This window comes from Narcine bancroftii, chromosome 5 (genome assembly GCF_036971445.1).
Source record: "Narcine bancroftii isolate sNarBan1 chromosome 5, sNarBan1.hap1, whole genome shotgun sequence".
NCBI classification, from domain to species: Eukaryota; Metazoa; Chordata; class Chondrichthyes; order Torpediniformes; family Narcinidae; genus Narcine; species Narcine bancroftii.
In genome coordinates, this window is record NC_091473.1 from 17,980,159 (window position 1) to 17,996,744 (window position 16,586).

General features: G+C 40.3%; 1 protein-coding gene across 8 annotated transcripts in view; it reads left to right on the forward strand.

The window, feature by feature from the left end:
* itpr1b (inositol 1,4,5-trisphosphate receptor, type 1b) overlaps nt 1-16,586 on the forward strand; it is a 571,367-nt gene that overhangs the window by 296,251 nt on the left and 258,530 nt on the right. For 6 of the 8 annotated variants that reach the window (XM_069936919.1, XM_069936913.1, XM_069936916.1 and 3 more), the window contains 2 exons: nt 11,065-11,112; nt 15,498-15,630. In XM_069936919.1, coding sequence (XP_069793020.1) covers nt 11,065-11,112; nt 15,498-15,630 — 181 coding nt within the window. The remainder of the gene's footprint in view (nt 1-11,064; nt 11,113-15,497; nt 15,631-16,586) is intronic. The other 2 variants (XM_069936920.1, XM_069936917.1) reach the window with 1 other exon arrangement.

The window sequence follows — 16,586 nt, forward strand, 5'->3', positions numbered from 1 at the left end:
AGAATTCAGTTGTATGCTAGAGTAAGGCAAGCAATTTTAAGATGAACCTAAGATAGGATTGGAAAAAAATTGCTTGTGCTATTTATACTGGAAAATGATTGCAGATTTTAGAAATTAATGAATAAAGAGGGAATTGAAGAGTTGGCTCCTGGTGGATCGAAGGAGAGATAAACCTGAATGAGGGCAGGTTTTGATTGAGATGTCTGCCTGTCTGTGTGGTTTTGTGGAGTTTCTTGCTGGTGGAACAGCGAGACTAGAAGCACAACGACTGTCTGCCTTACGGTAGTCACAAGTTAAAGAATTTCATGTATGCTACATTTTAAATGTAGTGTTACGTGGCAATAATGGAGCCTTTACCTTTTACTTCTTTAATTCAGTAACAGCAAATGGTGCAAAGGACCACTTTTATGATGAACAGCATACCAGCACTTGGTTGGATCTCCTTGCAAATGCAGAGAAGAAATAAGTCTCTAAATGTTTTATTTTTTTAATGACTTTATACCAGCTGGGCAGGATTTTGCACTCGAATCAAAGGCAGGAGCTTGAGCCTGCAGGTGCAGATGAAAACATCACCGTCACATGCAAAGGAATGCGGCACAGACTTTATTCAAATCACAGAAAGCCACTGGCTGAATTTAAAAGCATTCGCAGCTAATGCAGATTCTACATTCTGTCCCAAGGTTGTGGAAGCTTTTTCTCTTCCTCCGACAGGGGGAACCGAAAGGAGTCTGTTATAACTGCAGAAGGTTGTCCTTTCTTTTCGCCTCTGCTTTCTGCACGATTCCTGGGTGGTTGCCAGCAACTGTCATCCGGTTACATAAGCTCAGCTTGTTTCCTGGAATCTGGCCCTTCAGCTGATGTGTGACCTTCAGCAGTAATTGCCAATGGATTTGTGTGAGGGGTGGGGGGGGGGCGGGTATGAGGGGACGGGGTGGGGTGGGGGTGGTGGAGGTGGGTGAGAATGTGCAGCTCGTTACTGTGATGCATCAGTGATAAAGTGCAGACAGATCGATCGAGAAGCAGAACAAGGTGGGAAGTTCAGGCTGTCAAACGCTCTCATGCATAAGCTGAGGTACTCATTAATTAATGTGGTACAACAGTGAAGCGAGGGTTTTTAATTGATCTGAGCAATTCAGCGAGTTTTTTCGGAAGTGGGTGTTTCTCTTGAGTTCCTTTGATGCTGTGTAGTGCTAACTATTTAAGCCATGGGCTGATCGAGGAATTAAGATAGCCTCCTGTTCATTTCCATGACAACAAATAGCATGCTTCTCCTGAGGAAGGTGAATGCTCACTGCCTCAATGTAATAGATATATATATATTTTTTGCATTTGTTCTCCCTCTTCCATGAGCCAGAAAATGCCTTCCTAATACAATAGGGATCTTCAAAGTTCAGTGTGAAACAAAATCCATCAACCCTAATGACTTCAGTGAGTGCATCTTCAATGGTGCTAGTCAGATGGGATTGTTGCTTACTCAGTTGTGCTGTTCACCAACATTTGAAACAAGATCTCCTGAAGAATTTGGGAGGTGCCATGCAATTCACTCCCGTCACCCTGTGATATGTTTAGCACTGGCTTCAGTTCCTCCAATCCACTTGTGGTTTTCCCCCACCACTTCATTTCAGGGGTCATGTTTCTAATGGAGGAAGCAGGCAGAGGGGGAATTCCAGTAATTGTGGCTCATGGCTACCAAAATTAAAGGAACTAAAACTGGGAATGATCTAATGGCCCCAAATATTGGGGAGATTCTAAGATGGGTGGTTGCAAAGATGGAGAGGGGCTATGCCTTGAAGGGATTTAAATTTTTTTTAAAATATAGCACGGTAACAGGCCATTTCGGTCCACGAGTCTGTGCAGCCTGATTTACACCCAATTCATCTACACCCCTGGTACGTTTCAAATGGTGGGAGGAAACTGGAGACCCAGTGAAAATCCATGCAGACATAGTGCAGGATTCAAACCCCAGTCCCAATCACTGGCACTGTAAAGGCATTGCATTAATTGCTAAGCCAAACATGCTCCCCACACTGAATGATTCCTTGCCCGAGAGCCAACAAGCAGTTCAGCGAGCAGTTAAATGCTTGACCAATAAAACACAGGAGACTGCAGATGCTGGAATTTTTAACCCAGCCCAACTCTTTCTGTCCGCTTTACACAACTTTCTCTTCAATATTTAACCAGTTTCAATAAAGGGTTTTGGCTCAGCATCAACATTTCTTTTTGTCAAACTGATGCTGTTTGACTTGCTGAGTTTGTCCAGCAGATTGTGTTTAGCTTCTAAATGTTTGACCAGTCTAGTAAGGTGTTTTATTACGAGACAAGGCATCCTCACATGTCTTCCCTCTGCACTATGGAATTCATACTCCTCTGAACTACGTCAACTTCTCCCGTTTAACAAGTAGTAATTAAGTGTTGTTGCCTCACAGCTCCAAGGAGTTGGGTTCAGCCCTGACTTCTAAACCTCTATCCCAAAGATATGTTGGTAGGTTAGTTGACTGTTTGAGATACTGTAATGTTAACGGTAAGAAGCAAGGGAGAAAAGGGAATAAGTTGCAAGGAAATGGGAGGGGACCAGTGGGATTGTTTGGAGTCTGTATGGGCCTACTGGACTGAATGGCCTCCAATACTGTAATAAGTAAAGTGAGGCTCACTGGGAAGCAAGAACTTCTGACCTGCGCATTCCATCACTATCACCCTGATGTACCAGCTGGGACACGAGGAAGCTTGTCGTTCAGCTTGAACTTTGTGGCAATCAACACGACCATCATGATGCAAGCTGATTCATTCTCATCGACTTTGCCCTCCAAAGAACCATCTCGTATTGGCTTTTAGTACATTGGTATTTGTGCCAATTCTGTCAGGTTGCACTAAATGCCTTTAGGTCAAGTGGGAATTCATTTGTGTGACACTCAAGTTGAACCTGAATACAAGCTGGTGACATAATTTGAGATTTTTAAAGTATGGTTTTTAAGTCTGTTGCCTCAAGTGGAAATGAAAGGACATGCTTCATCTTACCATAAAAGCAACAGGATCATTTTCTTTGTTGTGAAGTCAATACCCATTTTTGAGCAGAATTATCAAATCCTTTTACTTGTTCTGGGACTTTGTGTGCCACATGATTGATGAGTTTTCAAGGTAATAATAATGACTTCTTTGAGGAGGACTTTATTCAGTGTAATCCCCTTCAGGTTGCCCTGTTATTGAAAGGTGAGACAAGTCATACGGTTTCCTTGAATGATAGGGCTCTTCAAGTTTGAACTTTACAGATGCTTGTATAGCACAGGGGTGCCCAGACTTGAAGGATGATAATTTCCACTGAGAGAAGACTTTTTTTTTCCCTTTATCAAAATCAGTAGTGAGAATAAGTGACCTCACTGATGGCTGGGCTCATCAGTATCAAATACCAGGCAGCATGTCAATCCAGGTCTCTCAGTGGCTTTAATTCTCTCTCTCTCCCCTGCTCTCCCCGGCTTTAATTCCCCCTCTCTCCCCCACGTGGTGAGCTGGCATCAATGTTAAGATTCTCCTTTGATATACTTGAGTTCTCTTGTGTGAGAGGAAAGGAATTGTTCAAAAGGTGAACATAGTTTTGGTCTGATAATTCTCTGAAAAAGATGTCACTCACCCTGCAGGGCAACACCACCTAGAGTTTGTGGGGGCATTGGGGTTCCTCTGAGCTTGAAGTACGAGTTTTGTGACTCAGATTTTAAAACTGGAGGCAGCCTCATTGGAACTGAGTCTTCTCTGTGATGCACAACCCCCTTAAAGAACTTTTAAGTTCATCTTGATAGGCAGCTGCAGTGATTCACTGCATTAATATGTGCAAAAGAGATTTAATGAGTTAATCTCTGGGAAAATTTACTGCAAAAAATTAGGGAGTGATGGGAAAGAGAACAAACATTTAAACTGAACTTAATCAGAGATCTCTTCCCTCGTATTTCACATGAATATTGTGTTTCTGAGGAAATGTACTATAAACTTTTAACCTGTACTGATCGCACACTGTGCTTGCAACAGAACAGATGCAGTAACTTGTCAGTTCTGGGTGGGAACTACTTCCTTTTAGTCTGACTCGTCAAAATCAGTATTTTTTCATCTGCACACATCAGATTTTAACATTGTTCATACATACTGAAATTTGTTTGCTACTGATTCTGGTTTTAGTGCCAGAGGGGCCAAACCAAAGAAACTGGCTTGGTTTATCAGACCAGATCTAATGATTTCACTAAGGGGCATTAACTCTTTGTTGTATGTGGAAGTGGTGGAAAGCTTCAGCATTGATTTGCTATTGTCAGTCCCAGATCAAAACTGTTCAACGTCTCTGAACCCAGACACTGCCTGGCCTGCTGAGTATTTGCATTATTTTGAGTTTTTTTTAATTTTAGATGTCTGGCATCTGCAATTTTTCCCCCTCTATTTTCATTACCTGACTTGTTCCCTTGGGTCATGTGATTTGGTATTTGAAGAGCTAATAGATAATGAGAGCCTGAGAAATGAAGGCAGCTAGAACAAGATATGAATATAAAAGTGCTTCTTTGTTGCATAACTTCTGGGATCCAACTTCTGATTGCTTTAATTGCTATGAAGCGATATTAAAATGTTTTATCAAGCTCGATCACCACTCTGAATGTGAGTACTAGCCAACCCTAATGGTGCAGACACGTTGTGACATGGCCCACTTGCTCAACAGGTCTCAAGTCTTTAACTTGTTAGCTAACCCGATCCACTTAAAACTGGCTAGAAGGCCATAAAGACATTCTGGGGCCTTGACCTTGAGGTGTGGCAACACCAAAGGCTGTCACTCCATCTCTGCTTCTCAGAGTAGCCATGGCAGCAACTCACTCTGCTTTAGTTAAGTAATGGTGGCTCCAATTACTTTAGGGCCTTTCTTCCTGAAACTGAAGGAAGGTGTCCTGCTAGAATCCCAGATTCATCAGCCTACCTTTGTGGGTTTAATCCTCATTCATCAATATCCAAATATTGATTTGACCCAGTTTTCCAAAGGAGCTTCAGGGTTTTTAGTTTTCTTACCTGCTATACACTCTAGCCCTTCATGTGGTGAATACAATGCTATGTTTCTATTTACTCTTCATGGTGGGGAGGCAATAGGCTTTACAAGTTGGAGTAAATCAATGTTGGAGGTGAGCTTGCTCCTTTCCTTGTGCTCCACTCTATAAGCAGCTGTTTCTGCACACCTCTTCGACCAGAATCTGCAATGTCTGCCAGATGTTGCTCCGGAACCATTTCCAAATAGTGCTGGTGCCTGGTTATGAACCCAAGCAATTCTCCCATAGTCCTGAAGTGCCAATGTTCTAGGTGAGCATCAAATTTAGAATCAAATAAAAGGCGTACTTTACTGTCCAGTTACCGGTTCTTAAATTTGACACCACTATTGCTTCAAGGGGCCTGTTTGTTTGATAAGGCAATGGTAATGTAGCAGAGATGCAGACCTGAGATCTTACTAAGTCCTCCCCAACCAGCAAACATCCACCTTTGCTAATCTCACTCCATTCCCCAGCCTAGCAGTTTGCACCTGGAGAAAACCCGGAGACTGAGAAAACTCCACATGATAGTGGAGGTGAGGATTGAACTATTAGTGGCATTGGGATAGGCCAATCACTGATCATCCACCTGATGCTTTTTGAATTTCAACTCTCCTTTTCTGGAACCATTTCGCTATCTCATTGATTTTTGATACTGGTATCACCAAAACCACAAGTCATAAGAGCAGAAGTATGCCATTCGGCCCATTGAATTTTCCCTGCCATTCCATCATGGCGGATTTACTTTCGTTTTAAACTCCACTCTTCTGCCTTCTTCCTTTCTAATCAAGAACTTGTCTACCACCATCTTAAATGTATCCAGTGACTTGGTCTCCGCAGCCATCTGTAGCAATGAGTTTGGAATGGATTGCTGTCTATCAATGGCAATCCTGTCCACCCTATTAATTAGGAGTCCAAGTAGGCAATGTCGGCATTGTTCCTTTTTATTTTTTACCTCATTAAACAGTTATGATGCCATGTGTTTGATTCTTTGTGAAAGCTTGGAAACTTGCACATAAAGTATGTGGAAAGTGCATATGTCATGCACCAAATTAAGTCTCCTGTTTAATGCAGTGGACACACAAGTTTAAATGATGAATGGAAGGCCAGCTCGCAGAGCCTTTAGTTTTTGAGCTCCAGTTTCCGATAACTATAGCCGGAGGTCTCTTCTTTTACTGACTGCATCTTTGACTTGCTTGTTTCTGACTATTATTTGTTTTTTATTCCCTCCTTTTCATCATCAATTCATTGCACAGTTGGACCATATCCATACTGTGAATATCAAACATGTGGCTTTGCTTAGTATGACTTTGAGATAATTTTTTTTCAACAACCAAGGCACGTGGTTTGCTTAATGCTTTGTGAATTGTTGCTCAGTGGACCTGGTTATTGTGGAAGCCAGTCTGTCTTAACAACGTGTAGACTTGCTATCCTGACCTATTGGACTTGCTTTAATACAAGCTCTTTTCTCTTTGTGGTTCTCAGCCTGATGTTCCCAGTGTTTTTGAGAGAAAGCCCCATGTTCACATTCATGGCAATATGACCCATCCTTCTCTTTCTCCTTCGCACCAATCAGTCCAGACTCATAAATGGCTGATGTCATAGTCTACTCATTTGAATAAATCACAGGGATCCTGAGAACTTGGACCAATCCTAAAACTGGGAGGTGGTGTGCGAAGAGTATTTTCTATTTTACTTTGAATTGCTGCTTCATGTCAGCAATAAGGGTTGCACTCAGACAATAAGTGCGAGCATTGAGCCACACAGTGGTTTGTTCCTTGACACAACCAACTGGCCTATGAAGCTATCCTTCAGAGCATTAAATGACTATACAAGTTTAAACAGAGTTGCATCATGTTCAAAGAGCGAATGAGGATCATTGAAATGTAAGATGCTGTGATGATAGGATGTTGCAAAGAGAACTGGGGTCACTGTTTTAAATACAAAGGTTTGCCATTGTGAGGAAGAGATGAGGCTGTGTGTCCTGAGTCTTTTGGCAGTGAAAGCAAGGTCTGCTAATATTTTCAAAGAGAAGTTAGATACTCAGAACAAGAAGGTGAATCTTGAAATGAATTGCAATCAGATCATCCATGGACTTACTAAATAACAGCAGGATAGAGGGGTAAATTGACTGACTCGTGCTTAATTTGAATATCTATGAATTATAGAGCAAAAGTAGCCATTAAAATGGCTTAAATTGCTTGAAACTTAATAAGACATAAAATAAAATTCACAAACAAGTTCATTGCATTTGCCCTTTTAATCAGGTGAGTGATTCCATTCACATGAATGATGGTGCTTTGTGGACACTGAGGGGCCAGAGCTGAAGTGCTCTGCCAACCAGGATGAAATCTTTTGCTAGTATCTGCCTCCAACCTCCACCTTGCAGAGCATGAACTTAGACTTCTGATATGAGAGCAGGTTGTAGCCAGTAATTTTCTTTTGAACTGTCAACCACAGATATTTATTATCTGGTTGAAAGTTCAGATTTATTGACAGACAACAGGCTACAGACATTGCAGTGAAATGTATTGTAATTGCAGTAAAAACACAGAACTGCTGGAGAAACTCAGCTGGTCTTGCAGCATCCATAGGAGGCAAAATTGTACAAGTGATAGCTAGGGCCTGAGCCCTTCTTCAAGGCCTGCTTTTTATATGACGTATCTTGCAACCCTGAGGTTCTTTTTCCTGTGGGATGGGCAGAATTTCTACTTATTGGTAGTTCTAAAAACTGTTCTCAAGAAAAGACATGTGCAAAAGAGAGAAATGAACACAAAGAAAGTAGTGCAAGTAAAATGACTGGGCAATACAGAAAATAAATATTCAGTCATAAATAATATGCAAAGTAAGAGCCCTTAAGTAAGTTTCTGCTTGAGTTTGTTGTCTGGGCTTGTAGCAGTTGAGGGGTAGCATCTGTTCCTGAACCTCATGGTGTGAATCTTGTGGCACCTATACCTCTTTCCTGATGGCAGCAGCGAGAGCAAAGCATTCTGGGTGCTTGATGATTGCTACTGCTCTCTGATGGCAGCATTCCATGTAGATATTCTTGATGGAGGGGCGTGTCCCTATACTAGACCATGATGCAGCTGGTCAGTACACTTTCCACTGCACATTTGTAGCAGTTTGCCATGTTTCTCGATGTCACATCAAACTTCCACAGACCCCTTAGAATATGAAGCGCTGAGGTGTTTTCTTCACGATGACATTCGTGTGTGGGGTCCAGGTCCTCTAGGTTAGTGATTTCCAGGAATTTATGTTTGCTCAGTTATTTAATAGATATACTGGTGTATATGTTTGGCTGGAAGACAGTAATATCGCAACAGAATAGAAGCCTTTATGCCTGTTATTTATTCAACACAAACATTTTAAATCACAACCACTAGATTTCATGTTCCAAATGCAGAATTGACTTTCTCATTGACATTGTTTCTAGTGTTGCAGCTGTAACTACAGTTGTGATAGCTCCGTGCATCATTTGGCAGTGTAGCTGTTGTCTTCACACCAGGTTTTATCTATCAAAGGTGTGCTTATTTATTTGCACTAAATATGAAGTGGATTTTGGGAGCTTTATCTAATCCGGATCGTTTTCACATACTGCTTCGTTTTAACTTGTGAGGAGCCTCTGTTGCCTTCTGAGTGACACACTTTAGTTCAGCTGTTCAGTGTGCACATTGTTAGAAGATGGCAAAATGTCAGAAAAAAAGTCGAATGTATTAACCATAAAATAGTTCCTCTGGTCCAGATGGGGAAACATCTTTTTCATGTTAGTCGGATCTAATTGCGACAAGGAGAACTTCTGATGGTAATGTGCAAAATCATGGTTTTTCTTTGTCATTTTCTTACGTTCAGAGAAATTTATGCTCCAGACTGAGGGTGTTTGATGGGGAGGGTACAGTTTTATGATAAAGAGCAAAGAAGCCACCATGTGGTTGGGGCAGAGAGGGGAATTTTCAGTTTCTGTGATGAATCTTGATGTGCAATGTATTCTCTGCAAGGTTGGTGGATGTGGATTCAGTACAGGGTTTCAAAAGGGGATTTAAAGCACACTCAGAAATCACTGGATCATGGAGAGGAGACAACTTTATCTATCCTTCATGAAAAAGGTTATTCTGGACACATTAAAACTGCTACCCCTGCAAAGGATTATTTCATTTCATGGTCACATGCACTTTGCTACAATGATAAACTTTGTTGTGTATGCTATCAAGTCAACATCGAGTGCAAAATAAATCAAATGTAGTGTACAGTGTGACAAAAGATGTTCAACATTTTACAAATGAGACCATCAATCTGGTAACAGCAGAGAAAAAAAACTCTACTTGAATCTGGTGGTGCATGTTTTCAAATTTGTATATCTTCTGCTTGTGGTGAGTAGGGAGAAGATGGTGTGGACAGGAGAAGATTGGTCTTTTAATCTGTTAGCTGCTTTCCTGAGGTAGTGGGAAGTGTAGAACGAGTTATTGAAGGGAATGTTGCTTTGCATAATGACCTGAGTTATAAATCTCTATTATTTCTTGCAATGCCTACTGATTACACCGTTTCCTTTCGCAGTGGGATTAAGAGCCATGAGACAGGAACCAAGTATTTGGCAAGATGAGAGGAATTGAACATTTTTGTGTTCTTCACCCAGAGGATGGTGTGGGCCTTGAACTTTCAGCCCAACAATGTGGTGCAGGCTGATACCCCTCACCATATATACATGGTGCTTGGATGTATACTAGATGAGCTGTGACTTGCTGTTGGTAGACAAGGTTAGGTTGGATGCCCTTTTTCAACTAGCATTGAGAAGGTGGGCAGAATAGCCTCTTTCATTTTGATTTCTATGATTCCTCACTGATAAGGAAACAGATAATTAGTGTTCAAACAGGAATTCTGAGATTGATTGAGACCAAGGACAAAATGAGTCAGGAGGTTAGGAATACAAGTTCACATTGGGTGGATTTTATCTTGCTGATGTTTTTAAAATGCACCGCTTCGGTTATCTGCTCTCATTTAAGCAAGTAACTTGCATGGCTTGATTATTTTTAAAACAATGGCAAACATAACAAGAAAGTCATCACACCAATGGTTAGAAGATTCCCATACACATTCCTGATGAACTTGCAAATCGAGCCCAAGCCTGCTAGGCCTCAGAAAAGATGAAAGAGGTGGTTATTTGCATAAAATGCATTTAACTCACTGAAGTTTTGGTCATAGTATGTGAAGTTTTGAAAAATTGAATGTCTCCTGATGGCTTTTCCACTTCAGTTTGTGGTGGGTTGTTGATTGAAGTGGGGATGTCCTGATTGATCTTACCTTTCTGCATTCTGACCTTGTAGTTTGGAAAATGTTGGATTTGTTCTATCACACTTCTGTAGAAATGTAGTGGATCATGTAACTTGTCAAATCTATCTTGTTATTCGCTCCATTCACTGCTGTTCCAGAACTTTGGACAGGTTTGAAAAAGGCAGAGAAGGAAAGTTTATTAGCCTCTCAGGTGACCCCTGACATTTTGTTGCCATGTTTAAGGAATATTGTAGAGTTACCCAGAGGAAAATGGAGTGTGGCAATCTGCTGACATTATTCTCTATGCTAACTTATTTCAAGCTGGAGCTAACACTTAGCACAGGTTGGTTGTGGAATTTGCTGAGAGTTTGGTTCATTTCACCACCTACTAGTTTGACCAATACACCCATGTGTTTTATCTCTTGCAAGGAGTAGATATGACAAAATGCTTTGCCCATAAATTGCATGTTGCTTGCTGCTCCTGCAACTTTGCATGTGTTTGACATTTCTCCCTATCTCTTAAGAGTATCCCTTCTTTTTAACATGCTTGAGCAGAATTTATAAAATGCCTACAATTTATTGACAATTTCAGAGATGAAACACTTTTGTACTACTTAACAAAAGATTTCAGAAGGGATACTATTCTGAATTGCTTGGGACATTTTAATGGCTAACCCATGTTTGGTAGTGGTGTGAAGAAATTAGATTTCTGCTGTTAAAGAAAATCTTGTTTTCTGCATATCCATACTTCTTCCAGGAGCCCGATCAAAACCTGCCGCAGAAACAGCTGGAAGATCAGAAACGGGTAGGTAGACCTGCGTGTGCACACTTCCAAATGGGAATCACAGGAATTTACGCACTGGTTTGAGAGATTAAGCCTTTGCTATGGATTTCAGAAATGGAATTGTCTGCTTTTAGAGAAAATTGACATGATCCATAACAATATATGTGTAATATAATTATAATTGTGTATTGCAAAAACAGTGGTTGAAGCAGGATACTGTTTTGTGTGGAAAAACATTGAAAAAGGGAATCTTGTTTCCAAAATGCTTATTTTCCAGGCACGGTAACAAGTAGTTCAAGCCTCAAAGGCATGGCAATTGCATTGGTATCTCTGAAGATTAGCAATATGTGAATGTGCAAATTAATGGCTTTGTGTGCACCATGGAACTAAATATTTGTCTTTTTTTCCCACAAACGTGATTCACTGTCAAAATCCTAATCATGAGTTGTGTGTTTATAGAATGAATCAGTTTTTGCATTTCAGTGAGGAGGAGGGGGAGGAGGCTGGAGAAAGAAGAGCGATTGAGAAGAGGTAGCTTGGATTATGATTGTGCAGTATATCACATGTAGGAGGAATGCGATGATGAGTTTTTGTCCCAGGATTTCTGCAGATTTTTGGACTCCGACGTGAAGCTGATGACTGACACTCAGCCCTTTGTTGAATTCACATTTATGTTCTGTGGTTTTCCTAAAAACGCAGTAAATTATGAACATTGAGGGTGTGTTGCTACACTTTGGAAGGGCTTCTCTTGATTGTTGAAACTGCTTAGTTTAACAACTTGACTTGAAAACATTTCAAACTTGCATCTGGAGAAATGAAATGATGAGCAAAATTCTGTTGCTTTTGCCACTTTTGTTCTGGACCTTGATTTTCTGATGTTGTAGATTATTTTTTTTCATTCAGAAAAACTTTTTTTGGTTTTAGTTCTTCGATATTTTGAAGAAATAGGAATAAAATTATTCCTCGCCTTGGGCCAGAAGTTCACCGATTTCTCCACCTGTTAATTAGAACCTGTCACTCAACAAGTTAAATGCAGTACACTAAACTCCCAGTTGTGATCTTGGGAACTATCACTGAAATTGAGGAGTTATTGCTCTGTATGGATCTCCTTCAAAATAGTTTCAGCTTTTGACTATTGCTTTTTGGTGTATTGTGAAGACTTGCTGGCTCACCAGGTTCTGTCTTGTTCCAATGTGGAACATTGCCCTTTGTCAAGTGATATGAATGTTAAGCAGGCACCATATTTTGATTCCACCCCTTGTACAGTTGGGTTCATTGTTGGACTACAGATCAAGAAATGGCAAGAAAACAGAAAATTTATGTTAACCTTGTTAAGATAAGGATGAACAGCAGCATGAAATAGTGTCTAGCTGAGAAATGGACATCTGATTTGCAACATTCTTGAAGTAAATGAGTGAGTTCATACCATTTGTAGTGTTAGCTCACGTTTTACATCCAATTGAATTTGCTTCGAAAAGTGCTTTAAAGACAACTGATTCTAAAAGCAAATGCATCCTCGATCAAAATTGGAACATGATCTGAATTTCATGTTGATCAAACAAAACTACGATTAACATTTATCTATCTTCTGTTCTTAGGTGTTTTCGTACCAAGCAGAGTCACAAAATAACAACCATTTACTCTGCAGACGATAAAAATATGATTAGTTTCCTTTTTGTAAGTGGCAAGTGCTGATAACTACCAAAGCAACAAGTTGGAGCAGATGAGTTTGTCCTGCATTTGTACTGTTGGAAGAATTTATTTCCAGGACATGGCAATGTTGGGTAACTTTCAACTTGGTTATGGACAGAGGATTGGGTTCCTCTTTGGCATCAGTTTTTCTTGACTTTTTGTTTTCATTGTAATTTAATAGGTGAGATTCAGACTTGGACGTATATTATATTTGTAATGTCAAATCTACGTGTCGCAAAAAAATTTATTTATTTGTTATGTAGAGCAGCATTCTTAGAAAAAGAATTACGGTTCAGGCAGGGTTCTTTCCAGGTTCCAAAGTGGGCTTTTACACGAGTTGCACAGAACATTGAAACAAGAGCAGGGTATTTGGCCCTTGGAGATCACTCTGAATTCCTTATTAATATTCAGTATAATAAGCAGTTTGGAGACCGAATTGGCTTTACTTTCAGATATGTCAGACTGAATGTAATAGAAATTATAACAATTTCCTGGGCCATCAGTTTATATTAATGTGTTAGGCCACAGTGTTGAATAATGACATTTGATAGAACTCACAATAATATAGTCTTTTCCAAATACTTCAGTTGACATCCAAATGACAAGAAGCATTCGGGCAGTATTTTCCAGTGTCACCCGAGCTCTTACTGTTTTTCTGCTTTCAGAACTGTTTTGCTTGTCTTTAATTAGTCATGCTGTGGCACCCTCAACAGAAGACTTTCAACCAATGGTTATGTGATAGTATAGGGTGTGAATGCAGGTCAAGTTTTGCTGTTGATTTTCCTAGCACAGTCCACAAGCTCAGGCTTACTGATGTAAACCTTTAGCACCTCTGGTTAAAATGAGTTGAGCCTGCAGCTAATCCGAGGAAATTTCACATTGGCATTGCTCAGCATCAGCTCCCATGGTGCATGTAATTGCAGAAGTCAACAGTTGATGTTTATTTATTTTAGAGCCATGTTCATTTCAGTGAATAATATTATGAAGGTTGATAGCTTTTTGTGTATATGTGATTGTTTTAAGTAAATCAAATAACAGAAATGCAGTATTACATGAAATTTCCAAGCATCCCTGTCAGATAGAAAGAGAAGCAAAAGCAAGTCTCCCCAACCACCAACCCTCCCACCACACCCCCCCCCCCCCCCCCCCCAGCCTCTGTTGCCTTACAAGGCTCCAGTTCAGTTCAAACGATCAGTAGCCTGAAACAAGATCGAAGTCTCCAACACAATGGGAAGACTTCAGCACCCAAGGCCCTTTGGGAGCCTGCCTTGTCCTTAGTATCCTCTAATATTCTGGTTCCAATAACTGATTCTCATGAGCCAATCTCCAGCAGCCCGCTGCCTGGTGGGAGTCCTTTGACTTCAAGTTGTTAATAGCTCACTGCCGGTGTGTGTTGCTTTTGGATGCTCCTCAATATCTGAAAGATAGTCTCTACTGTTTTTAATCCAGTGTAACGGTGGTCTGGTATGAGCCTTTTATCCAGGGCACTTTGGAAAAGATCCAAGTAGTTTGATTGAATGTAATCTTATCATTGGGGCCAATACCTATCTCCCCACAAAAGATAAATTGTCATCTGAGCAAGGGAATCACTGACCCATCTTCCCTAATGATAACTGGCTTTCAAAATAAGCATACAGAGATATGATACTGAGTGTAATGAAACACAAAGGCTCCGTTAAAGGGCCAAAAGCATGGAGAGATGGGTAGATTTTGTGAATGATACCATGAAGAAAAGAAGAGAATTTGGTAATAGGCAGTGAGGTACAAGGAGAATTATGGGCTGACAAGACTAGAATTCTCTTCGTGAGAGTGGTATTGGACATGGGTAAGGTAAAAAATGTGAAGGTTGCTGGGCTGAGAGCCACAGTTTGCCAGCAAGTGCAGATCGATCAGGAGTTGGCAGTTCCTGTCCTAAACTAGACTAAGCTTTGGATAATTGATTGAAGTCCAGCCACGTCACAATTGAAATAGCCAATTCTGAGATACTTAAAACAAAGATCAGTTGAATCCATAAATGGATAAGAGCAAAGGCAGATGTGAACAATGGCATGGAGGTAAAAGGTGGGGAATATAGTCACGAAAGGATTATCGATCAGGATTTGTATTCTTCATTGAAATGTTCTTGTTCAAAGCTAAATATCTGGTGAAAGGTGAAACGTTGAAGCTGCTTCCGGCATCAATGAATAAAGCAGAAATGACATAGGTTTTCCGTTATGGGGCTCAGGATCCTAGATTCCATTCAATGTCACATACACAGACACAAAAATATTTTTCCTTTGTTTGCCCTGTGAAAAGATGCACAAAGGAGCGCCCTTTTAGTCCAGTACCATGATCAAAAGAAAAAGAAGCAGAGGGGGGTCCCGTCAAAGACATTTCCTACCACCTCCAATGCCTCCATAGCTGCAAGGCCTTCATTCTGGTCCAGCAGTGGACCTGGGCTTGAAGAATTCAAGTCACGGCTCCTCAACCCCTGTTTCCAAACCCACAAAACAATCAGGAAGATGTTGCAAGATGCAACCTTAGGAATGCATTGTCCAGTCTTGGAAATTGTTATGGTCTTCTATGATTGTACTGATCAGGAAGAATTGTTGTTGAATGTAACTTCAAGCAGTTCTTGTTTTCTTTTTTCCATGATGCCGAATCAGATAAATATTGTTCTTTTATGAACAGTTACAGCTTCCAGATTTTGTAACAATTTGTTTTGCCTTATTAAGGGTGAAGCTCTAAGGCAGATCTTGGTCAATCGTTATCATGGCAATGTCAGGTCAGCAAGTAGAAGAGACAGCCTGACAAACTTTCACAATGGTCCACTGTCAGCAGGAGGCATCAACAAATCTCTTGAACGCGGTAAGATATTTCCTTTTACCACTGCCTTTGGAAATTGCTTGCAACCCGTAGCATCAGATCAGCATTGTGCAGTTTGTGATAAAGACTGAAACACCACAAAGACAACATCCACAGAGAAAGAAATCAAGTAAATACCTCATATTAGTCTTGGAAACTATTGGAGATGAATGTCAGTGCATTAGCAAAAGGAGAGCAAGAGAGGCATTGAAAAAAATAGATGATTGGGGCTTACAATTTTGTGTCACATTATAAATGGGCTATGTGATAGAGTAAAAAATTGTACTCTATAAAAACATTCTGCCTGATTGTGTATATGGCTGAGCTATTAGAGTTGCCACCCATTCAGACACAACACTGTAAGAGATGTCCACGTAACTTGAGCATTATTAAGTACAAAGATGATAATTACCTTTCATGAATTCAAGTTAATTTCTCTGACTTAGTCCAGCGTGTACTTGGAATAACAAATGTAAGCTCAATGGTTTATCCAATCGTCAACTGATTCTGAGCCAGATCTCTAATTATGGTGAACTTTGGAATTCCTTAACATCTGACTTCTGAGGATCATTCTGTATGATGTCCAAAAACAAAGTTCAAACTTCAAATTTATTGTCAAGAGTATATCCATGACATCACATACAACCCGAAGATTCTTTTTTCTTGCATGCCCGACAGAATTTCTAATTACGAGTAACTATTATCTGTACTCAAGAAAAAAGAAATAAATGTAAACAAACAGTGCAAATACAGAAAAACATATTGAATAATAAATAATGAGTAAAGACTCCTGAAATGTTTTTTGAATGAGTCTGTTGTTCAGGAGTCAGATGGTTGAGGGGTAGCAACTATTCCTGAACCTAGAGGTACAAGTCTTGTGGCACCTATACTTCTTTTCTGATGGCAACAGTGAGAACAGAGCGTGTCCTGGGTGGCGTGGATCCTTGATTGCTCTCTAT